The following is a 23,231-nucleotide window of genomic DNA, read 5'->3' as shown; positions in this document are numbered from 1 at the left end:
CGCTCCGCCGGGCTCCGCTCCCGTTCCCTCCGTTCCCGTTCCCTCCGCTCCGCTCGGCTCCGCTCCGCCGCGGCAGGCGCCGCGGGCAGGAGGACGGGAGGCGGCGGCGCCGGGCGCTGCCATGCGGGCGGGCGGCGCCGGGGCGCGGGGCGGGTGAGGGCGGCGGCGGGCGCTGGCGGCGGTTCGCAGCGGCTTCAGCGCCTGGTCCCGCCCGCGGGAGCCGCCGGGCCGGCGGGGAGCGGCGCGCAGGGCATGCCATCCGCCTCGCCCCAATGTTTCACTGGGGCAAGTGGAAGAAGAGGATGGGAGCGAGCGCCTCCTCCTCCAAGAGACCCGTCTTCGACGAGCGGGAGGACGGTGAGTGCGGGCCGGGGTGCGCCGGGATGCCGTGCCCAGGGATGCCGTGCCCAGGGATGCCGTGCCCAGGGATGCCGTGCCCCGGGATGCCCAGCCCCGCAGCTGCTGAGCGCCGCTCCGCTCGGCCCGGCGGGGCCGCCCACCGGCGGGCTGCGCGGTGCGGGTCCCGAGGTAGCGGCGGGGGCTCTGCGGGCAGCGGGGGCTCTGCGGGCAGCGGGCGCGGGCCCCGGGTGCGCGTTTGCCGGCCGGGTGGTGCCTCCCGCGGGGCGCAGCGGCCGCGGAGCCCCGACCGTGCACTGTCCGGCGGGCAGCCCCGCAGGAACGGGGCGGCTGTCGTTACCCGAACGGGTTCAGAGGCGGGCAGTGAGGGGTCGGTTTAGCAGTGAAGTTGTCGATCTGTGCAAGGAAATACCTGTTTTTAACCAGTAAAGATCAAGTGCAGCTGGCCATCAAACTTCTAAAACTACTTGTCTTTGCAAAAAACGCTACCCTTTTTTTTTTTTTTCCTTCCCTAAAATTCAAGGGTTTTTGTAGAAATACACTATGAAGTACCACAACTGTATTAGACTTCTCAGATGCAGGGTGGAATTTCAGAGGACCAGAGGAGACTTTGGTCACGGCTGGGGCAAGTCTCAGGACAGGCAGCAGACAGGCAGCCGGTGCTGGGTGGCTGGAGCTCTCCCGACATACAGACAACACTGTGTTAGCCTTGGGACACCAACCCAGCGCTGGCACAAATCCCTGGGTGCTCGAGGTGCTGCACTAGATAAACTGGGAGTGAAATCTATATGTGAAACTGGGAGTGAAATCTCTATGTTAATGTGAGTCTTCAAGGTGTAGTGATGCTCTCGTTCACATGACAGCTGGGTGAGGGTGACCCAGGCTGAGCCGCTCTGTGCTGTGCTGGCAGCTGAGGGGCGTTAGAGCAGCTGAACCTTTACTGGAGTAGCCAGCCATATCACCAAGTGTTTATTAGCAATTCAGAGTATAACATTGAATTGTTAACCCTTGCATCTCCCACTACAGCAGTGTGGAGAAAACGTGTGAGGGGGACACCTCACTGCCCAAGGGGCAGCTGTGGTGGGACTGAAACACAAAACTAAATTGCTGTTGGAAAGAACTGCAAAATCCCTCCAGACCCGTGTCCCTTTACACTGCGGGTGTGTGTGAGGTTGGGGCGGTGTGGCTGCTGGGTGTTTGCAGAGCGGAAAACACGTTTCGTCTTGGATGTGGTGGGTCAGCAGGCGAGACAAGTAAAAAAGCTTAAACTGGAGGCTTTACTGCATAATTCAGAACACATGCCATTCTGAACTGAGCCTGTATACAGCCAGTATAGGGAAACTGAGCTTTGCAGGTGAGTGGCCATTGACTAAACCCTGATAACATTTCATGAGGCATCTGCAAGCAGCGCTTTTGCAATAGTGGAGACTTAGGACATTACTTTCTTAATATTGCCTGCTTTTTCATCAGTGCTTGTTAGTGTGTGCTCAGAGCAATTACAGTGTTGTTCTGGTGAACTCATATTTACTGGCACAGCATGGTTGCTATGGAGATCTCTTAAGACATTCCAATAACTTCCTTACATAAAGAAGCCGGTTAATACTTTGGTTTTGTGTGTGACATAATGTGGGAGAATTACTAGTGCTGCCAGTTAAAAGGTAAATAAATTTATAAAACCGGAAAAAGATAGGTTAGCATGTGAAATTTTACCCATAAGTGGTTCCCAGTGATGGATGTACAAGAATGAGCCTGACTGTCTAAATCCAATGGTTAAGCCCTTTTAATTGTGACAGGTGTATGTAAACAGAAGGTTAACATTTATTCAAGTAACACGAGGCCCAGTATTTACTCACACACAAATCAAACTCCAGGTGTGTGGATCTTTGAGGGGTCTTGCTGGCTGTCCCAGGCCGGGTGTCGGGGTTTGCTGGGCTGCTGCTCCAGCCCGGGCGGTGGGGCTGAGCGGAGCGCGGCGGGTCCCCGGCGGGCAGCGGCCTGTTTGCCCTGCGTGTAAATACCCGGACTTGGAGGATCATCCGCTTTTAACCTCACAGGCAGAAACTGTCCTCGCCCTCCGGTCTGCGCCTGTCCACCCTCAGCTCCCCGCTGCTGGATCTCAGCTCGATGGGCTCCTGCTCTCAGCCCTGCCTGGCGTAGCGCGGGCCGGGGTCACGTCCTCGATGTGGGACGCCTGACGCCGAGGGCACGCTTCCCATTCCTGAGTCTGTCCTCTGGGTCTTCTCTCGACTCTGTTTCAGCGCGGTTTTTGTTAGCACTGGAAGTGGGCTGGTTGCTCCGCAGGGACGGGCGGGCAGGTGCTGGTGCACCTGTGTGCGGCGCTGGCTCCTCGTCCACCCAGGGACAGGATGGTGTGCAGCTGTGCCACGGGCAGTCCTGCCGAGGGACAGGATGGTGTGCAGCTGTGCCACGGGCAGTCCTGCCGAGGGACAGGATGGTGTGCAGCTGTGCCACGGGCAGTCCTGCCGAGGAACAGTGATCCTGTGCCCTCCTCGCTCCCTTCCTGGGTGCTGTGTTGTCCCCTGCCCCCCCTGTCCCCCCAGTTCAGGTAACTGCTCTTGACTGGGAAAGCAGTGCAAGCCAAGTGCGACTGCTCCTTCGTGTCTCACCCGCGCTGCAGGGGGACGGTGCATCTCTGACACCTTTGGTGCTGCGCTCGGCTGCAGCGCGCGCATTCTGCTGCCTCATGTTTGCTGATACAACCTCCGAAATATTTCTGAGCATTTAGCAGTTGGGATTCAACTGATAGAAAAGCCGACTTTGGAAGGAGAGTGTCTGCATGTTTTGTGTGTGCTTCCAGAGAGCGCCGCTGCGGGAGGGACTGGCTCCCCTCGCTCTGTGAGCTGCAGCTTCAGCTGGTTCCACTTACACAGAAACCCTGGCGTGTTCGTAGCTGCTGCATACACGTCACTTGGCCCACTAGAGATGCTGCCTAGTGATGCCTTTTCAACAGTTTTTGGCGAGGTACATTGTACTCTGTTTCTGAACAGAGGAAGTTAATGGATGAGGAAGGGGATGATAAAGAAAAGTAAAGGGAACATTAAAAAGGTGGGAAGAACACTAAGTCAGAAGAGGAGCAGGGCTGCAGGGCTGAGCACTCGCAGGGTTTCGGTGGCCTCGGGAAGCTGCAGGGAATCGCAGTGTGCTTGGAGATGTGTCAGTGTCACCGTGTGCTGTTTGCCATCGGGAGAAACAGGCCTTTGCCTATAAGGGCTTTTTAGGGCTTCTTATTTGTACCTGTAAGAACCTTTTCAAACCTTCCCACTTGGTGGGGGTTGTTGACACCTCCTCCTTTGTTTATGTATTTTATTTATTATACCGAGTGAGGAAAACCCCTCATTGTGAAGCCAAGGGGAACATTTCAACCCAAACATTTAAAAGTGTTCAGCGGAGCTGCCAGGACTCGGGGAGCGGGGCCGAGTGGCAGGCGGTGCAGGGCGCTCTTGCACTTAGTGCCGCAGCGGTGCCCGCGGAGCGTCAGGTGGGACGGGAGAAGCGCAGCGTGATGGGTCTTTGTGTGGATCTTTGTACCCAAAGAGGAATTTCAGCAGCGCGTGTTGGTTGTGGCTTCTCCTGAATCAAAGTGGCTTACTAAAAAAGTGTATGAAAATAGACACGAGAATATGTAAAGCCATCTGCTGCTTTCTGTTGAGCTATTGCTTCCTTTGCTTACGCCGAGGTGAGCGGTCCGAGGGCTTTCTGCCTCTTTCCTGACAATAAATTAGATTTCCAGCTGATTTACGAGGTTTTAATGCTACAGCCTGGTTATTTTCATGGGGATTTTGTGTCGGTCACTTGTTTGCCCATCCCTTGTTTGACTCTCTGGTAGAATGCAGATGGCTTTTGGCAAGGGGGCAAGCACAGTCTCCTGGGTTTATCCTACTTGAATCAAAATCAGCTTTTTACAATAAGTTTCCAGCCCATGGGTGCAGCTCCCCCGGTAAACCAGCCCGACTCAAAGCAGCGTGTGCTCGGGCTTTGGGCCAGGTGAAGTGACCATGGGTGGTTTTGTGTCCCCTCTTGGGGAACAACCTGTGTTTGAGACCCTTGGGCTCAGGGGGTAGCGGGAGGAGGCACCGGGCTGGGCTCTGGGGAGCGAAGCCCCAGTGCGAGGGCAGGGGCAGCGCTGGGGGGCCGTGCAGGAGGAGGGGAGCCCCGTGTGGGTTTGGGGCCATGGGGTAGGTGTGCGCTGCTCAGTACCTCCCGTTGGCGTGGGCACGTCCTGAGCCCGGCCCGCGGTGCCTGCGGGGCTGCTCTCTCCTGTGACCTGCACACATCGGTGTATGTGGGTCCAGAGCTTCCAAAAGAGCTGCTCTGCGAATGCCGCTGCGAGTTTCCGAGCCGAGAATCACTACTTTGTAAAAACGCCTTTCCGTGGTGAAACAGGAAAGTGTAACACGTCTTGAAGCGGTTTCGCAGCCGCTGGGTTTGCTGGAGTGCTGCAGCCTCGGGGTGTGTTGGGCCGGGGCTCTGGGCGCCCGCGCGGTGCCGGGGGCCGGTCCCCGCTCTGCATCCCCACCGGCCTCATCCAGGCTGGAGCGCCTGGCAGCTGCTCGGCACAGCGCCCGTCCCCATGGCAACGGGCGAGAAGCTGCAAAACCTGGGGGAGCGTGCTGAAAATAATCCCCATTTTAATTTCAAAGCCGGGGCTGGCAGGCTGCGGGGTTACACACGCAGCAGAGTGCGCGTCCCTCTGCCTCACCCCGCTCATCTGGTGAGCTACACCCGAGTGCTTCATCCGTGGGGCTGTTGGTACAGGGAGCGAACCCAGAGTGCTGTGCTGAGCCTGTCCCCACACCGACCTGTCACCTGCAGCACCTTCTGCCGGGGCTGGGGACCGTGGGGCTGCGGGGCCTGGGGGGCCGGCTGCCTCCACAGCAGCTTTGGGGAGCACTCCCAGACCCACGTGTCATAGAGTCGTAGAGTCATTTTGGTTGAAGTCATGGAGTCCACCCATAACCCACCCCTGTCCCTGCCCCATGTCCTGAGAACCTCATGTCCGTCTGTCCAACCCTCCAGGGATGGTGACTCCAGCACTGCCCTGGGCAGCCTGTTCCAATGCCCCACAGCCCTTGGGGAAGAAATTGTCCCTAAATCCAACCTCAACCTCCCCTGGCGCAACTTGAGGCCGTTTCCTCTGCTCCTGGCGCTTGTTCCTGGGGAGCAGAGCCTGACCCCCCCTGGCTCCAAGCTCCTTTCAGGCAGTTCAGAGATCAGAAGGTCTCCCCTCAGCTCCTGTTCTCCAGCTGAACCCCCCAGGTCCCTCAGCCGCTCCATCACATTGTGCTCCAGCCCCTCACCAGCCCCGTTCCCTTCTCTCCACTCGCTCCAGCACCCCAAGATCTTGTCAGCTGACCTCACTTGGAAGCCGAGCGTCCAGCCATTCTCATTCCTCCTTTTCCTTCCATGTCCCGCTCAGCACTGTCCCCTCTCTGGCTGTTGCTCCTGCGGCCGCGGCACCGAGTCCCCTGGCTCCATGGGCTGGGCTGAGCAGCGGTGTCGAGCCCTGGGGAGGAAACGTTGCCCTTTTCATTGGAAAACTATGGACTAATGCCCAGTAAGGTGGTTATAAAATGCCAAATCCTATTTATTTAGGGTCAGATGCAGATGTGTTAAGCTTCCAGGCTCTGCAAATTACTTATTAGAGTAATCACTGGCCAGATTGCGAGGCAAAGTTTTTTCATCGCCTGACTCTTATGTGACTGTGGGTTGAGAGCACAGATGCCTTTCCCTGTTATTTAAAAACAAGAGAAAAAAGCCTTTATGTACCACCAAAGTGGTAGCTAAGTAAGCGAGCGGAGAAGGGAGTGGGAATAAAAGGAGGTGTCAGAAAAGCTGTGTTTAGTGTTGTCAGCAGCGCTTTGTTTTCCCCGGACCCGCGGTTGCCGTGTGTGCTCTGCCCACACTCCTGCCCCAGCCCGGCCGCCCGGAGCTCCGCGTGCCAGGCTGTCCCGCGTGTCCCCCAATGCAGAAAAGGTGACAGCCAGAGAACCCGGCAATGCAGGTCGTGACTGTGCGGTGATAAGTGCGACGTTTGGGTTACCAGCTCTTTTTCTCCTTTAGAAATAATTAATAGCATTGCTGTCACTCTCCAGGCTGAAGTCCGTGGTTTGTTCTCAATGGCACTGGGAGAAATCCGAAGAAAACCCATTTGGGATTGTGCTGGTGAAGGGACAAAATGTCTCCTCTGAACAGGGAAAATTGCAGCTATGGAAAACCATTGCTATTGCTCACCTAAAAGCATGCTGTACCTTTCACTCGTGTTGGCTTAAGAACATACATTTGTGTTTAAATATTCTCATTTACAACTATTTGCAAAACTAAACTGCCTCTCCTAGGGAGAATGCAGCGAGACTGGAAATGTTATGTTTCCAGCATTTCACTGTGGGTCTTGTTCTTTCAGGTTTTTGCAGCGTTCTCACGTTGCCGTTTCTGGTGGTGAGGATGGTGATGCTCTCGTTGGGGGCTCCCTGGGGTGGCTGTTTGAGCACCACTGGGTGGGGATGTCACGTCCTTCCTCCTGTAGCATCACCCCGATGTCTTCTGGAGGTGGGAGGAGAGGTCCTGCAAGGCCTCCAGGGTCATGTCTCTGTGGAGGGGTCTAAGGAGAGGAGATCGGGGTAGAATAAACCCCGAGGGCAGCTGAGGATGTTTGCATGAAGCTAAGTAAGAAACAATGAACAAACCCACCAGCAATTCATAGGATGCTTGGCTGATAGGGAGGGAAAGAGGCAATCAAGAAGTGATTGGGAATACAGTTCAATGAAATGTGAGACTAGATTAAGACTTGGTCTGTCTGTAAAGGCCATGGTCTTCATAACTGAATCGAAACAGGCTTGCTGTGAGTTCTGAATAACGTGTGAGAGCACAGGGATCTGAACAGCTGAGCGACCGTCCCCGCGCTGCTGGTGTGACCGCGTCCCCGCGCTGCTGGTGTGACCGCGTCCCCGCGCTGCTGGTGTGACCGCGTCCCCGCGCTGCTGGTGTGACCGCGTCCCCGCGCTGCTGGTGTGACCGCGTCCCCGCGCTGCTGGTGTGACCGCGTCCCCGCGCTGCTGGTGTGACCGTCCCTGGTGCTGATGTGACTGTCCCCACTCTGCTGGTGTGACTGTCCCTGGTGCTGATGTGACCATCCCCGCTCTGCTGGTGTGACTGTCCCTGGTGCTGGTGTGACTGTCCCTGGTGCTGGTGTGACCACGTCCCCGCTCTGCTGGTGTGACTGTCCCCGCTCTGCTGGTGTGACTGTCAGTGGTGCTGATGTGACCGTCCCCGCTCTGCTGGTGTGACTGTCAGTGGTGCTGATGTGACCGTCCCCGCTCTGCTGGTGTGACTGTCCCTGGTGCTGGTGTGACCACGTCCCCGCTCTGCTGGTGTGACTGTCCCCGCTCTGCTGGTGTGACTGTCAGTGGTGCTGATGTGACCGTCCCCGCTCTGCTGGTGTGACTGTCAGTGGTGCTGATGTGACCGTCCCCGCTCTGCTGGTGTGACTGTCCCTGGTGCTGGTGTGACTGTCCCTGGTGCTGGTGTGACTGTCCCTGGTGCTGGTGTGACCACGTCCCCGCTCTGCTGGTGTGACTGTCCCCGCTCTGCTGGTGTGACTGTCAGTGGTGCTGATGTGACCGTCCCCGCTCTGCTGGTGTGACTGTCAGTGGTGCTGATGTGACCGTCCCCGCTCTGCTGGTGTGACTGTCCCTGGTGCTGGTGTGACCACGTCCCCGCTCTGCTGGTGTGACTGTCCCCGCTCTGCTGGTGTGACTGTCCCCGCTCTGCTGGTGTGACTGTCAGTGGTGCTGATGTGACCGTCCCCGCTCTGCTGGTGTGACTGTCAGTGGTGCTGATGTGACCGTCCCCGCTCTGCTGGTGTTCCCACACGTGGGACACACGTGTGTGTGCCGGGGAGGGTGGTGGAGCAGATCCTCCCTGCCCAGGGTCTGCCTGTGGGCTTTCTGCTCACTGTGGTCTCGACCGAGTCCCCGTCAGGGTATCCTGTCCAGAGGTACCTGGGCAGGGGACAGTGCTGAGCCCGTCATTCCCGGCCAGCCCAGGGATGTACAAGCAGGTATGACTTTTCCGGTTGTTTTCCCAGGGACCTGCTCCCCAGCCGCGGTTTCAAACACTTTGTCATTCACCAGAGTCTATGAAACACCTTAAAGCCGTGTGTTTTGTTAACGTGTGCTTCCTACCATCTCATCCCAGGATCCCGTATTGAGGCACCTACATGAATGATGAATAATCGCTCGTGTGCATGACAGGCTCCAAGTTGTAGGGTCGTAACACGGGGCGCGGTGTGTAAATCCACGTGCAAAAGCTGGAGCACAAGTCCGTGTGCGGGAGGGCGAGCGGCGGTGGCTCAGCTCCGCTTCGGCATTTATCTCCCCAGGCACGGAGAGGCGGGACAGCTCGCGAGCGGCTTAGCTGCTCCTAACAAGCAGATAAATGTCAGTGTCCTCTTTCCCTCTCCCACTGTTCCTCAGGAATTAAATTGCTTTAGGTGACAGTTATGGAAAATTAAAAGTGCTTAGGATGTGTGGGAATAGACGGCTCTGAATACAGCTAAGCAATGAGATATGACAGTGTGTGAATGTTGATGTGCTCATTTACATCCAGGCTGTTGTTCAGGGTCTTTTCCAATACTCGGGGCTAATGAAGAGATGCCGGCACTGAACAATGTTCTGAACTCAGTGGCTCGTGGGTTTGACGCTGTGCGCTCCGTCCTTGCAGGCTGATGGTTAGCCGTGCTGTGTAATTCAATTAAACGTCGATGTAACGTATTTACAGCTCAGCTGACAGTTCTGGAAGCTGATCATTTCCATTTCTTGTTTCAAAACCGACACTATTTTGTTCTAGTGGTACCAGCAGAGAGCTGACGGGCTTGTGAGGCCGGTGATGCTCCGAGCAGCTTTCGGGTTAACCTGCACAGGCTGTTCCACCATAGAAAGTTACCTCATTGGCCAAGGTTTTAGTTTTGTTACAGCCTGGCTGTCCAAAGGTTTCAGTGATCTTTTGTATTGATGTGAGCAATACGCTGGTTACCGCGGATTGGAGCACTGGGGAAGGTTCAGCGAGCAGCTCTGACCAGGGGCTGAGGGTGAGGAGGGGACAGCGGGACCCGCAGCTGCCGCTGCATTGCGCTGGGTCTCCCGTTTCTGCACGGTCTGTATGGGGGAAATACCGCTGCCTTTGCTCAGAAAACATACTGATTTCTGCCTTTCATAATTTCAGGTTAAATCCTGATCAAAAAAACAGACAAAAACCTCCCAACAACCACCAACCAACCCCAAACAAAACCCCCAGCTAAACAAAAGTTGGCATCACTCCTGAAAACACCGCCTGATAATTCATGTCCTGTGAATTCAGAGGGACTACCTGGTGCCTACACAAGGCCATCGGGTGTGTATTTCAAATACGTGGAGCGGGGAAAAGAGGAAGGGAGCAAGGAAACTCAGTACTAAATGGGAAGAAACTTGGATTGAAGAAAACCCATCACTGTATGTGGGAAGGGACCAGCCACGACACCTGTAGCATCACCATTTCATGGTATTGGCGTGCAGGCAGGATGCTCAGTGTAAGAGCGTGTGGAAAGTACTGACACAGATCCGCTTTTGTGGTAGTTTGAAGAATTACTGGTGTGTTTTTAACCCTAGTGGCTGAGTGTACTGTCAGGAGGAAGGGGCTCGGAAGGGCTTGTGTGGCAGCTCAGGTTCCTCCTCGGGCGGCAGCTCTGCGAGGATGAGCTGCAGGCTGCAACCGCCGTTACCAAACCACGCAGTAAATGGTGCACTTGGGAAGTCTCCTTCATTAGGTGCCAGGTGATCGTCCAGGAGACCATCGGGCTCAGTCACGGTCCTTCCTAATCTGTTTTCCATGGGCTGCAGGAGTGGCACGGTAGGTGTGCGCAGCTCGGGGGGCTCCGGGTGCAGCCGGGCTGCGCCTCCCGGCCGTGCCGGTGCCGCGGTGCAGCCGGGCTGCGCCTCCCCGGCCGTGCCGGTGCCGCGGTGCAGCCGGGCTGCGCCTCCCCGGCCGTGCCGGTGCCGCGGTGCAGCCGGGCTGCGCCTCCCCGGCCGTGCCGGTGCCGCGGTGCAGCCGGGCTGCGCCTCCCCGGCCGTGCCGGTGCCGCGGTGCAGCCGGGCTGCGCCTCCCCGGCCGTGCCGGTGCCGCGGTGCAGGATATTGCATCTCTTCTGAAAGATGTTTTTTAAAACTGGTGTGTAGCGTGCTAAATGACCTTGTAAAATAAATGTCATGCAATCTACTGGAAAGCTATGTACTGCACTCTGGCTTTGTATTGTACTGGTTCCCCAGCCTTCATGGAAACTAGCAGGCAAGACCAGAAAGTAGGAAACACAGAAAATTATGTATATTAGACTTGGATTGTTTGCACTGTAGGAAAAGGTGCTTTATGCTTTGCAGAAAATAAGGTCCCCAAAAAATTTGCACTTTAAAGGCTCAATGCCGCACATTGTAATCACATGAATAATTCATAGACATTCAAGCAGTCCCCATAACTTCATATTTAAGGCTGATTCTAGGTTTGCTCTGAACTGCCGTCGGTGAGGGGCTCCTCCAGCACAGCGGCTCGGCAGGACCGTCAGCGGGGGTGTGACAGTGACAATGACGATGTGATGAGCTGGTGCTCCTGTGTCTCAGTACGGGCCGGGAGCGTCCCTTCCCACTCGGGCACCTCCTGGGTCTGACCTCGACTCAGTGTTGTTTGTTTGTTTATTTTGCTGTCCCCATACAGCAAATGGTGCCGGTGCCAGAAGCGGTGCGGTGGGGAGCGGTGCGGGCAGCGCGCGGGGGACTCACGGCTGCGCTCGGCTGTCCCCTCCAACACCAGCGTGCCGCTGGGGTTCTGGGGTGACTCTGAGCCCTGGGCTTTCAGCACAGCTGTGCAGACCACGCGGGCCGGCGGCTGGGTGGAGCTGGTGGGCCGGGAGATGCTCCCGTGGGGATGCTGGCGGTGGTACCACGCGGCCCTGCTCGGGCATCCCGGCCGGCCACGGCTCTGCCTTGGGCTCACTCACGGCTTAGATCCACCAGCGACCTGGGAGCTGCCCCAGGTTGGTGGGACACAAACGCGCTGGGGATCTGTGAGAGTCTCTTGTAGCTCCGTAAAGCCCACGGCAGCTCCGCGGTGGCCCTGGACGGTGTGTGCGGTACGGGGCGAGCGCCGGGGCACTCGCAATCACTGCTCCTTTTGTTCGGTTGGGTTCTATCGCACGTTGAACGCCGCAGCAGGGAAATTGCAAGCAGGTGTCAAAACAAGCACAGTTGTGACGAGGAGAACTTAGGGACTGATTAATGAATGTTTTCAGCGTGTTGTATATTTTTCTACATGGCTTTCTGATGTAAAGATCAATGTGTGAAATAATTAAAAAAAATAACAGGTTTCTTTTAACTAGAACAAATTGCTTCTGTTTAACAAAATGTTGAGTAACATCAACAAACAATTAAACCACTGTTTGCCCCTCAGTAATGCTTCAGAAATAATTTCAGTTAGCGTCTCTTCTGGCCTTGGTTTGAAGGTTTCTGTGCACGTAGTTTGGCATCTCCAAAGGTCCCCCTGGGAAGCCTCTGTCCTGCTCTCCCCTGCTCTGCAGTTCTCCATCGCGGGCTCTGCCCGGGGTCCGTTCCTGGGGGCGCGGGGTTCCTCCTGCCCCGGGTGCCACTGCCGCAGAGGCGAGGTTTCCCTCTTCCATGTGTTTTCAGTCTTTGTCAGGAGATGTTGTCTTTCCAGGGTGAGTTGGTACGTAACCATGTTCATGAGAGTTTCTTGTCACAGAACTAGGACGTCTGCTTACCCCGGAGAAGTTAAACTTGGTGAATAACTCTGTTTGACATCCCCACAGTCTATGAATTTGGGTTTGCTCTCTTGTTGTTGTGTTGAGATGAATCCCGAGCCGTGGTGGCCATCGTGGGCAGGCAGGGTCCCCGCAATGCTGGGCTCGCTCAGGTGTGTCGGTGTAACCTGTGCGCTGAGCGAGTCTGTTCTGACACCTCCAAAACACACAACAGGTTTGTTGTTGGCTTCAGGGAGAACTGACGGGGATCACTGCTCCTACCTGGTGTCAGGCCTACCCTGGCAAAAATATCTTCAATATTCATGAATCCTCTTGTGGCTCTTTTTTCCCTTTCCAGATTTATCTGTCTCCCAAGCCTGCGTGACTAACAGCCGCTCATTTACACCATCTCGGTCCTCATTTTTCTCCTTTGCAAAAAAGAGCCCTTTCCATAACCAGAGCTTGCAGAACACCTTGTTCAACTCAACGTGTGTCAGAACCCAGGGGGTGTGCGGGGACACCGGCAGCCGCAGGGACACCGACCCTGCTGGGGCTGCAGGAGTGAGCCGTGTCCTGCCGGTGCCCTGTGCCTTCACCGAACGGACCATGACACCTGGGCTGGTGTCCATGGGGCTGGTGCCTCCTGGTGCCTGTGCTGCTGGGCAGGTGTCCATGGAGCTGGTGCCTCCCGGTGCCCTGTGCTGCCGGGCTGGTGTCCATGGGGCTGGCAGGTCCCGGTGCCCTGTGCCACTGGGCTGGTGTCCGTGGGGCTGGCAGGTCCCGGTGCCCTGTGCTGCCGGGCTGGTGTTCGTGGAGCCGGTGGCTGTCACACAGTGTGGGTCAGCGGAGCAGCCGTGTTTCCCGTGGGCGTTGCGAGTGCTGCTCCTGAGCCTCGGGACAGAGACGGCGCCCTGAAATAGCGTCCTGGAGCCACGTGCACGGTGCGAACCCACCAGCGGCTGCTCTTGGGAAGGAAATCCAGAGTTTGTTGTCACGTCGTCATCGCTGTGTTGACAGGGCTGTCGCGGGGAAAGCGATCTCCCTGGGAATGTGCACATTAACTCCAAGCATGAGGTACACACATGCGGGTACTGCACGCTGCTCACAGAGCAATGTAAGTAAATAAGGGACTCGTTAGCTTTCAAATCTCTAGATAGCGTCCTGCCCGCTGAAGAGGGAGGCCTCGCCGTGGAGTCGCTCAGGACACGCTCCTGTGCGAGCCCTTGGCCCCGAGGCACCGGGTGGCAGCTCCGAACCGCCCACCTGCCCCAGCCTAAAAAGCCAACCCCAAACCACACATCGACTGGGTTCCCATGGTGCTGATCCGGCCAGTTGCTGAGAAATGAATGTAGCTGACATCTCCAGCCCTTTGTCGTAAGGGTTTGTTTGTTTGTTTATTTCTTTTCGATTTCCTTTATGGTACTCAAGTGAAAGGGAATGCCATAGCAGAGACCGCCCTTAGATGCTGTAACAGTGATGTAAGCGGCAGCACCAGGCTTACAGTATATCTGTGCTAAAAAGCAAGAAAACTGCATTTTGTTTTGAAGCATATCCTCCACTGCAGCTCCTGCAGATGAAATGTTTCGTACACCCACAGATGATAAGCAGCGATAGAGCGTATCTGTTAACGGAGCTGCTGCTGGGTTACGGGCTGCTCACCTTCCTGCAACAGCCGCAGGATTTGCGCTGTGACCCGACAGGTTCACTGCTGAGCTAGAAAAGTAGACAGACCAATCTAGCTGGTGCATAAACACCTTTCCTTGGTTTATTTTCCCAGTGTTCCGATAGTCGCTACCAGCCGCAGTGGGATAGCCAGAGGAACAAGACCGTCTTTCGTGGCCCGCAGTGGATTTGCTGGTGTGGCAGGCAGTGAGAGCCTCTTTTGACAGAAACCAGAAGCAGCTGATAGTAGGAAATATTCTTGGAGACTTGTCATTACAAAGAGTTCTTGTCTCGGGCTGTGGTGCAGAGTCCACAGGAAACTAACGTTTCTGGATTTATTTGGAAAAAGCAATGATAATCAGGAAACAAAAATAATAGAATGTGTGATATTGAACAGAATAATGAAGGTTGTTCTGCAAAAGACCCTTTTTTTCAGTCTCAGACCTCTTAAAGGCTCTCTTGTAATTCAAAAATCTAATGGTAATGCTGAATTCGGTCTTGTTCTCAGCTACTTTTAAGTTCTTGCTTGAAACCTGAATGCTCCCCGTGCTCATCGGGGGTGTAATAACGGGTGGGAAAGGAGGGAGTGTTGTATGAAGGACACGAAGGGTGACTGAAGAGCCACCAACACAACTTGAATGGTGTGGTTGTGTAACGGCAAGGCCAGGGAAGCCTGGCTGCAATGGCAGAGAATTGTGCAAAGAGAGACGATTGCAGTTCAATAGACATGAGGGAGCAGAGGAAACAGATGCTGTTCTTTTGAAACGGGTGGAAAGCGAGCAGATCACCAGGGGACCGGAGAGAACATCCCTTGGGCACGGGGCCCCTGCGCTGCGGGAGGCTGCACCGGCACGGGGCAACCTGCAGCCCTGGGATGGGGATTGCGGTCCCAGGATGGGGATTGCAGCCCTGGGATGGGGATCACAGTCCCAGGACGGGGATCGCGGCCCCGGGATGGGGATTGAAGCTCCGGGATGGGGATCGCGGCCCCAGGATGGGGATTGAAGCTCCAGGATGGGGATCGCGGTCCCGGGATGGGGATCGCGGTCCCAGGATGGGGATCGCGGCCCCGGGATGCCGTGCGGGCTCCGGGGCTGGTCCTGCTCTCGCCGGCCCCGTGTGCGTGGAGCACAGGGCTGGCAGGGAGCAGCAACTCCCACAGCACAAACCGCTGCAGGGCTGTTTATCCTCAAATACAGGGGACTTGTCCTGCTCGCCTGTGATCAGTCTCACACCAGTTGCTGCTGTGAGCCCAATAATTTTTTCACAATGCCTCAGCGTTTGTTTCTGCATAAAACATGAGGTTAAACAAGACGTAGGTAGCTGCTTTTCTGTTCTGCTTGGAGCAGCCTTTGTTGCTCTCCTTAGGTACACAGGAAAAATATGCCAAGTCTGAGGACTTCGATTACCTACAGTTACTGGAGTTAAAGTGGCTCGCTCTTTCTTGGAAAAGCATTGGTAATTATTAATATTGCTAATTTTCCTATTAATTAATGTTTAAAATCTTCCAAATGTGGTGCCTTTCCAAGTGACATGGTACTAAGATTAGCGATGGTCTGTCTACTTTGAATGTTCTTGTAAGCCTTTTTCCCTCATCTTTTAGTACAAAGCATCGAGGTTTTTCGTGTTGGTGGTTTTGGTTTTGTTCTCCGTTTCCAAGATGGCTTCACCTCTCCCAGATGTGTTTGTGTGGCTGCGTGTCAGGAACTGGGATCTTGTTACAGCCTGTGGAGCGCGCTGGGTTTCACGTTAGCAGCTGGAGCATCTCTGCGCTGCCTCTCGACTCACCGTGGCCTGTGTCTGCACAGCTGGGGTGGCCGTGGCGGCAGCGCCGCGCGGGCCAGCCCGTCCTCGGGCAGGGGGCTGTCAGCGCCAGCTGGTCTCTGCATCCAGCAAAGCTCCATCAGAACTCTTCCCATCTTCTAAAAAGCTACTGAAACTTTTATTTTTCCTCATTTTTCTTAGCCAGATAGCAGCACTACTTAACTTCCTGTGTGATTGCTACTCCAGATCGCAGCTCTGAGCCACCCGAATGACCCGTCTCTACGCGTGGCCGCAGCAGCAGCAGCCGCGGGAGCCCGGAATTGCTCCTGCCCTTCCCCGTACGCCGTGACAGAGACGTGCGAGCGTCCCTGTCGCTCTCAGCCTGTCAGCCTGGTAGCGGTAACACGACCCGACAGCCCTTAACAAAAATCCGACCGGAGAATCTGTTGCGCTGCAGTCTCGAGGCGCTGCTTTCCACAGGTCGGCTGTTGCTATATAAAGAAACAGTCTGTTGTTTCTAAATTTACTCCGTTAATGTCACAGAGCATAAAGAAAAATATCAAGAATAAATTGACATTTGCGGCGGGGAGCGATCCAGGAGCAGGCCGGCTGCGGCCGTGCCCGTCTGGCTGGGTGCCGTCCCTTTCTCTGTTTGGTGGCTCAGGTCCCTGCCGCAGCCGGCGCTCGCCGGCGCCGGGAGCACAGCGGCATCGCCCTGGGTGCACCGGGCTGTGCGACCCCTGCATGGGAAATAAACGGGGAAGGAATAGCCGGAACGGGGGATGATACCTGATTCTTCTGCTGTCTGGAGCTTGTGTGTCTTGTGGATCTATCAGTGGTTATCATTGTGAACTCATCCCTGTTGGTTTGGCTCTTTCCCCGGCGCAGTGCCTGTCACCAGCCCTTGCAGTTTCACTTGTGTTTTGGGAAGCAGCGTGCCCCGAGCGAGGCGACACACAAATCCTGCTTTTATTTTCTGTGCTTCCTGGCTGTGCCCGGCAGCCGTGCCGGCGCCGTGGGTGCCGCGTCTCGCCCGGCCGGGATCAGCGGTGATTAAAGTGCCCAGTGTTTGGAGGGGAGCAAGGGGCCGTTTGGAGAACCTCTGCTTGGGCGGTGCTGGTCGCTGGCGCTTGGTTACAATGCGGGTCAGAGGAAGGCTCTGTCGGGGCCCGGGGCGCGGGGTGACGTGCTCCTTCGCTGTCCCGTGGTTGTGGTGCCACCGTGCTGGGGCTCGTCCATCTCAGATCATCGCCCACCCTCCCGCCTCTCCTCCCGTCCACCTCCATCCGACACCTTCATTCCTCTGTTTCCACTGCGAATCTATATCAGCAAATGAGCAAAATAAATGTTGCTTGTTTGTTTTGACAATTACAGTACAGATTTAATTACGATCCCTCTTCCGTGTATACTGCTGAATGTTATGTGGTATGTTTGGCATAAACAAAGATGTTCTGCTAATGTGAGATACGGTTATTAAAGACACGCTGTTGCTCTGAAGCCGAGTTGCTGAAACCCGAGTGATCCGGAGCGGAACCACAGCGTGTGCGTGTTCGTTTCTGCAGCCGGGGTGCCGGCTGTGCGGGTGTCGCGGGTGCCGGCTGTGCGGGTGTCGCGGGTGCCACGTGCCGGGTGTGCGGGTGCCGGGTGTGCGGGTGCCGGGTGTGCGGGTGCCGGGTGTGCGGGTGCCGGGTGCGCGGGTGTCGCGGGTGCTGGGTGTGCGGGTGCCGCGTGCCATGCTGACACCACCGAGCGTGGCCGCAGGCCTTTGGGGAACCAGCCACGGAAACTGGGAGATAAGACAAGAGAGAGAAAACCACTTCTGTGTCTTCATTTATTTTGAGTTTGCAGCTTCAGATATTACAGCAGAAATACAATATTGAAGTCTCGGAGTGAGTTCTCTGCTCAAAACAGAGGGTATCTTCAATTGTCACTTACCATGAAAAGGGCCTGATTTTCCTGCTAGTCACTTACCGCCTTTGAAGGATCTTTTTTAAAGCCTGAGCCTATTGTGTCGATATGAAAGCAGCTGTAACATTGTCTTGTGATGGTAAATTGGCAATGACTTTGCACTTCCTAATTAGTTAACAAGGCATCACTTAGGATGTACGTGTCTTTCAAAATACCATTGAAATACGCAGCAGACATTTGACACGCTATTAATTAAGAAAAGGCTTTTCAAAAGCCCTCGGGCGACAGTTTCCCGTTCCCTCCGCAGCTGCTCCATGGACAGAGATGAGGATGGATTGAGCCGGGGGCTTGAATTTCTTTCTGAAAACCACTTCGGGACTCAGGATGATTAGGGGGGGTTTAATATCCCCCTGACCGCATCTCGGGTACCCCCGGGTGACACCCCGGGGGCGTTTGATCGCCAGGGCTCTGTGAACTCCTCCATTACCCGTGGAGGTCATTCTCTCCATTACATTGTGTCAGAAAGCCTCTCAAGGAGGTGATTCGAGGGAGAAATTATTTCTAGAGATTCCTGTCAAATTACAGAGTCTTTAATTAAATGAGTGTCCATTACTTAATGCCAATTATGGAGAGAAAATCCTTCCTTCTGAAAGAGGCAAATCTCCACTTTCCTAACAAATACTCACTTTTAAGAATAATAAGATAGAAGTAGCTTATCCTGCTCCAGAGCAGAAGCCTTAGAGAAATTAACGTCTATCCTTGGAGGGATTTAATTTGGAAAGCGAAAAGCACTTGTTTGCTTTCTGCACACGCGTGCTGTGGAAGAGGTGGCAGAGCGGGGCGAGTTCGTGCCCAGCTTGCTGGGAGGCTGGTTCGTCGGCCTCTGTGTTCTGGGGGCGCCCGCCTGTTCTGGGGGTTCCTCTTCTTCCCCTCACCCCACAAATTCCCCGGCGTTCTCCTGCTGGCCTTGAGACCAGCGGTGTCCCCAAGGGCGGGATGCAGAGCGGGGACACAGCGCTGTCCCTGTCCCCATGCGGGCTCGGGGCAGTGTCCCTGCGGGCTGCCCCCACCTCATGTCCCATCGCGGGCTTTGGGTGGGCCGGGGCGGGAGGACACGGCGCAGCCCCCTGGTTCAGGACCAAACGAGTGTTTTTGAAACCCGCCTTTCGGGTATTTTTATCTTCTGCCTCATTCTCCCGGTCTCGCCTGAGTCATCTCAGCGCTGGTTTAGATGCGTGTTCCTCGCTGCGCCTCCCCCCGCGGGCCCGGCTGCGCCGAGCGCGGCTGCTGCCGGCCTGGCTGCGGGCTGCGCCCATGGACTCGTGTGGCGCTGCGTTGGGCTATTTTTATTTAGCAGCCTTCTGAATGGAATGAGTGTCCATAATACAGTAATTCATAATTTATCATAAATAAAGACAACAAATTAGGTTGCAATTTAATTATTGCCTATTTCTGTAGCTGTTGTGGGTTTCGCCTGTCAAAACACGTACAGGAAGAGCAGCCGTTCTGAAAGCACAGCCCTTCCTCGAGCAGTGCCGGTGGGCAGCCCTGGCCCGCGTGGCGCTGCCGCGGGGGAATGGCTGTGCTCCGGGAGGGCTGCGGGGTGTCTGGGTTCCCGTGTGTGAGGGCAGAGGCCCCGGCAGAGCTGCTACCGGTCACCCTGTTGCCGCGGGCCGCGGGCGGTCCGTGCGCTGCTCTCCTTCCACAGCCACTCGGGTTCTGCTTGTTTACTGAACAAAGACCCCTCCGAGTGGGGACAATGGCCAGCTGTACTGCTCGATTTATTCCAAATGGTGAATGTTGTATTGATGACAGAGCGCTCCAAATATGGTCCATCTGTTATGTGTTATTAAGCTGTTCACTTCATCGAGAAGAGAACGTTTCCGTATCGTGTGATGTTCACATGAAGAGCTGAATTTTTTAAAGCTGTTTAATGTTTTTCTTCAGGGAGCAAGTGCTTAGACACGAGAAACTCCACGGAATCATAGAATCACAGAAGAGTTTGTGTTGGAAGGGACCTTCCCAGTGCCCCCCCACCATGAGCAGGGACATCTTCACCAGCTCAGGGTGCTCAGAGCCCGTCCAACCCGGCCTGGGGTGTCTCCAGGGATGGACCCACCACTCCCTGGGTACCTGCCCGGGCTCTCACCCCTGCAGCTGGTACAAAAAGCTTTAAGAACTGGAGGAGGAGGTTGTCGCCAGAGGACTTCAACATTGCATTGAGCATAAGTGGAGCGGAGTCAGACATAATCAAGAGAGAACTAGAAATAGTGCAGAGGTGACGTCCTGTCTTTCCCTCTGGAAATATGAAGAGGTTTATGATTGATTTCAGGGAAGCAGCACTGGAGACTAAAATGAAAGAAAGTCGTGGAAGATGTAGTAGGTCAGGGATGAGGTGATTTAAAGGATCGCTGAGCTGAGAGCTGCTAAGAATAGAGCCCGGAGAGAGCGGGCGCCAGGCTGGCGGGACGGATGCTGCGCAGGGTGCTGGGGAAGCGCTGGGCCAAGAGCGGCTCCGAAGGACGGGAGCGGTGCCTGGAGCTGCCGTGTGACGGGCAGCGGATCCTCACCAGCCAAGGCTGCGTTCGCTGGTCACTTTGATTAATCTGATGGTACTCCAGCAAAGTCCCGTTTCTTCCTCGGCACGGTGCTGAGCGGCTGGGCTGGGCTGGACCTGCCGGGACAAGGGCTTGGACCCTTGGCCCCTTCCATCTCCCTTTTGATTTACCTTGTCTCGGCATGTTCTTCTATCCTGCCTGGCCAGAAACCCAGCTATTCCAGCGCAAGGCTTGTCCTGTACTGTGTTTGCAAAACTTTTAGCTTAGCAGAAACCTTGCCTGACTTTGAAACTCCAATAATCATTATTTTGATAGACTGATCATAGAGAATCAGTGACGCACTGACACAGATTTATAGCAGTTATTGTGCTTGCATTGACTGGTAACCTGTTTATATTTTAAAAACTGTTTCGTGTTTAATGTGTACAACACATTCTTTCCATACAGGCGTTATTTTTCGGTGCTGTTTTTGGGGTGGTGCTGGCCAAAGCCGTTGGGCTGAGTTCACGGCGAGCCGCGTGTTGCTCCTTGGCTCCAGGTTGGATTGCAGACCCACCGCGCCAGCGTGTTCCCACAGAGCCCGCGGTCCCTAACGACTCCCCGTGTGCAATTAACAGTGTTGCTGGACGTGGTCCCCGTGTGTGGGGGTCACGGCGTCTCCCCGTGGACGTGCCCAGCCAGGAAAACAGAGCTCTGCAAGTGTACCTGCCAGCTTAATGCTTTCCCTAAAGCAATCATTATTGCTTTTTAGAAACTAATTTTCCCTGATTTTTTTTTTTCTTAAGAATTCTTGATCACCTCAGTTAAAAAAAGAAAAAGAATTTGGGCGCTCTTGAGAAGCATTGGCACGAGCACGGGTTTAGCAGAGCCTGCGGTCTGCGTGCGTGAGCAGCCTGCCCGCTCTGCTCTCCAGTTCTGTGACACACACATTACATTTTGATTCACATCTCTGACATCGAGAAAATTGTTCTTTAACAAAAGGAGAGTAATACTTATGCTATGAAATACAGGCATGGTCTGGCCACGTTTTGGATAATTCTACCCTATTCTTTAGAAAATTGGTTTTATTACTGGTAATTGGGCTAAAAGGAAGACTATTTAATCCTGGCCAACCCAACTTTCTGGGACATTAAGTTCTAATAGCCAGATAAAAACTGGTCTTAACAGATGAGTCTGACATCATCTGGCTGCTTATTAACTATTAAACCTTGTTTCAGTAATTCTCTTGGCAACTATGCGCGTGTTGCCATAGTTTCTTTGTTAACAGAGAAAGGCATTAATGCATTTTGAGTACTTCTTGCCCAAAAGACATGAAAAAACACCTTCTGTTTAAAGATCGGAACCGGAGCCCGTTACAAGCAGTGCGCGGAGCTGGCGTGTCCCCGGCGGGCAGCGCCGTGTCCCCGGGCGCTGCGTTTGTGGGACATGGGACGGGGTCTGTGCCGTGGGAGAAGTGTTGGCCATCGCCCCGGAGCACTCTGTGCTTTGCACTGTTGGACAGTAACCGGGAAAGGTGTATGTTCTGGGTTTGGACACCAAAGCGGAGACTCCCTGATGCCGTAGGGCGCGTTGGGCTGAGGACGCTGCAGTGTGGGGTGGATGGGGTGGGGGGTCCCGGGGCCCTGGGGGCTCACGCCAGCCTCTGGTGCCATTCCTGTTTGGCACTGGTGCTGCTCCGCAGGGGGAAGACCCAAATGAGCCGTACCCCAAATGAGTCACACCCTTTGCATCCCCTCCCACGTCAGCCGCCGGCGTCTCCTCCGGTCCCCTGGTGTCGGTGGGCAGCGTGGAGCCCAGACCCACACGGCCACACGGGCTTGTCTTGAGCTTTCCCAGGACCTCCAGTAAGCAGAGGCAGCACAGATTTCTTCTCCTCTCCTCATCCTTGCGATAGATCCAATTGAAGGATAAATAGGTTGAAATAATTTCCCATCTTCTCAGATGGCAGTCTTCAGGTTCAGCCTGAACTTACTTGGGGAGAAATCTGTGGGAGATCTGTACAGTCATTAAAGGCTTTTGGAAGGAATTACAGGCTTCAGGGGAGTTGTAGCATTGGATAGTGACAAGTGGTATTTATTCCATAATATGTTCAATATCGTAAATTACATACTTACTAAAAAAAATAAAAGGGCAGACACAGAGCTGGCAAAGGTTTGAAACCCGGGTCCCCGGGAACCTGGAGAGGACCCTGGAGACCCCGGCTCCCCTCTCCTCCCAGCGTTGGGGAAACCAGCTGGCAATTCGCACAGCAGCTTTGAAGAGAAAATGCTGAGGCCAAATCCTGTTTTAATGCAATGCTCCCGTTTCTTTCAGAACATCTTCTCCCTTTTTGGAATGTTTGGTGGTGCAGAGGGACGGTGACTGGCGCAGCATAGCGAGCGGTGAGGAGCAGGGGAAGAGCGCGGTGTATATATATATATGTATTTCTCTATCTAGGGCCTGTCGGACAGTGGCACTGCATTTATACCACGAGCAGGAGATCTGGCCCCTCCTCTGGCCATGAGTTCTTTTCTCTCACTGATCAAGTATGGTATGAATATAAATGTATATTCTCCATTATATGGAGATATATATATATCTCCATTATAATGGCTTTTTGAATATTTCTGGATACTATTAAGCTAATTTTGGAAATATTTAGTCTTTCTTTCCCTGTTTCATAATCAAAAGGAAGCAGATTTTGAGCAATTTTTTTTCCCCAGGAGATAGGAAAGTACTATTTGCCTTTGGGGAATAGGGAGAGAACACTTTCCATTCATTAAATCTATCTGGAAAGTGCTCAAGATGTCAGGTATGAAACGGAGGCTGAGCGAAGGGAAAGGTGCTGATTTTATTCAGTTGACTGTACCATCTATCGGAATGATTTTGCATTGTATAATGAAGGGAAAAGCTCGATAATCTCTTCCCAGCGGTGCTCCCGGCGCAGCGGTTGTGGGAGATGCACGGCAGCCGCGGCCCAGAGACGGGCCGAGGAGCCGCGGGAGGGGTTGGTGGCGCTGGGACAGGCTGGGGAGGGGACAGGCGGCTCACCTGCCCTCGCTGGGCATTTCCATGGCAGAAGGAGCCCCCGGTGCTGCCCCAGCTGCTTGTTCCGATTGTCCGTTTCAGGGATGAAACCCACCCACTTGTCCTTGGGGAACTTGTACTAGTTGAAGACAGGACTTCATTGGTGCTCTGACTGTATA

The 23,231-nt window shown here is 54.7% G+C and overlaps 1 protein-coding gene across 1 annotated transcript in view; it reads left to right on the top strand.

Annotated features, from left to right (window-relative positions):
• Nucleotides 1-265: 265 nt before the first annotated feature.
• The window catches only part of STK32C (serine/threonine kinase 32C), a 73,790-nt gene continuing 50,824 nt past the window's right edge, over nucleotides 266-23,231 (top strand). Inside the window, exon 1 of the mRNA XM_082054220.1 lies at nucleotides 266-357. Within this exon, the coding sequence (XP_081910346.1) occupies nucleotides 273-357 (85 nt within the window). The 5' untranslated portion in view covers nucleotides 266-272. The remainder of the gene's footprint in view (nucleotides 358-23,231) is intronic.

Source organism: Streptopelia decaocto, assembly GCF_964273445.1.
Source record: "Streptopelia decaocto genome assembly, chromosome: 5".
NCBI classification, from domain to species: domain Eukaryota; kingdom Metazoa; phylum Chordata; class Aves; order Columbiformes; family Columbidae; genus Streptopelia; species Streptopelia decaocto.
Note: the sequence above shows the minus strand (reverse complement) of the source record. Positions and strands in the feature narration are given on the sequence as shown.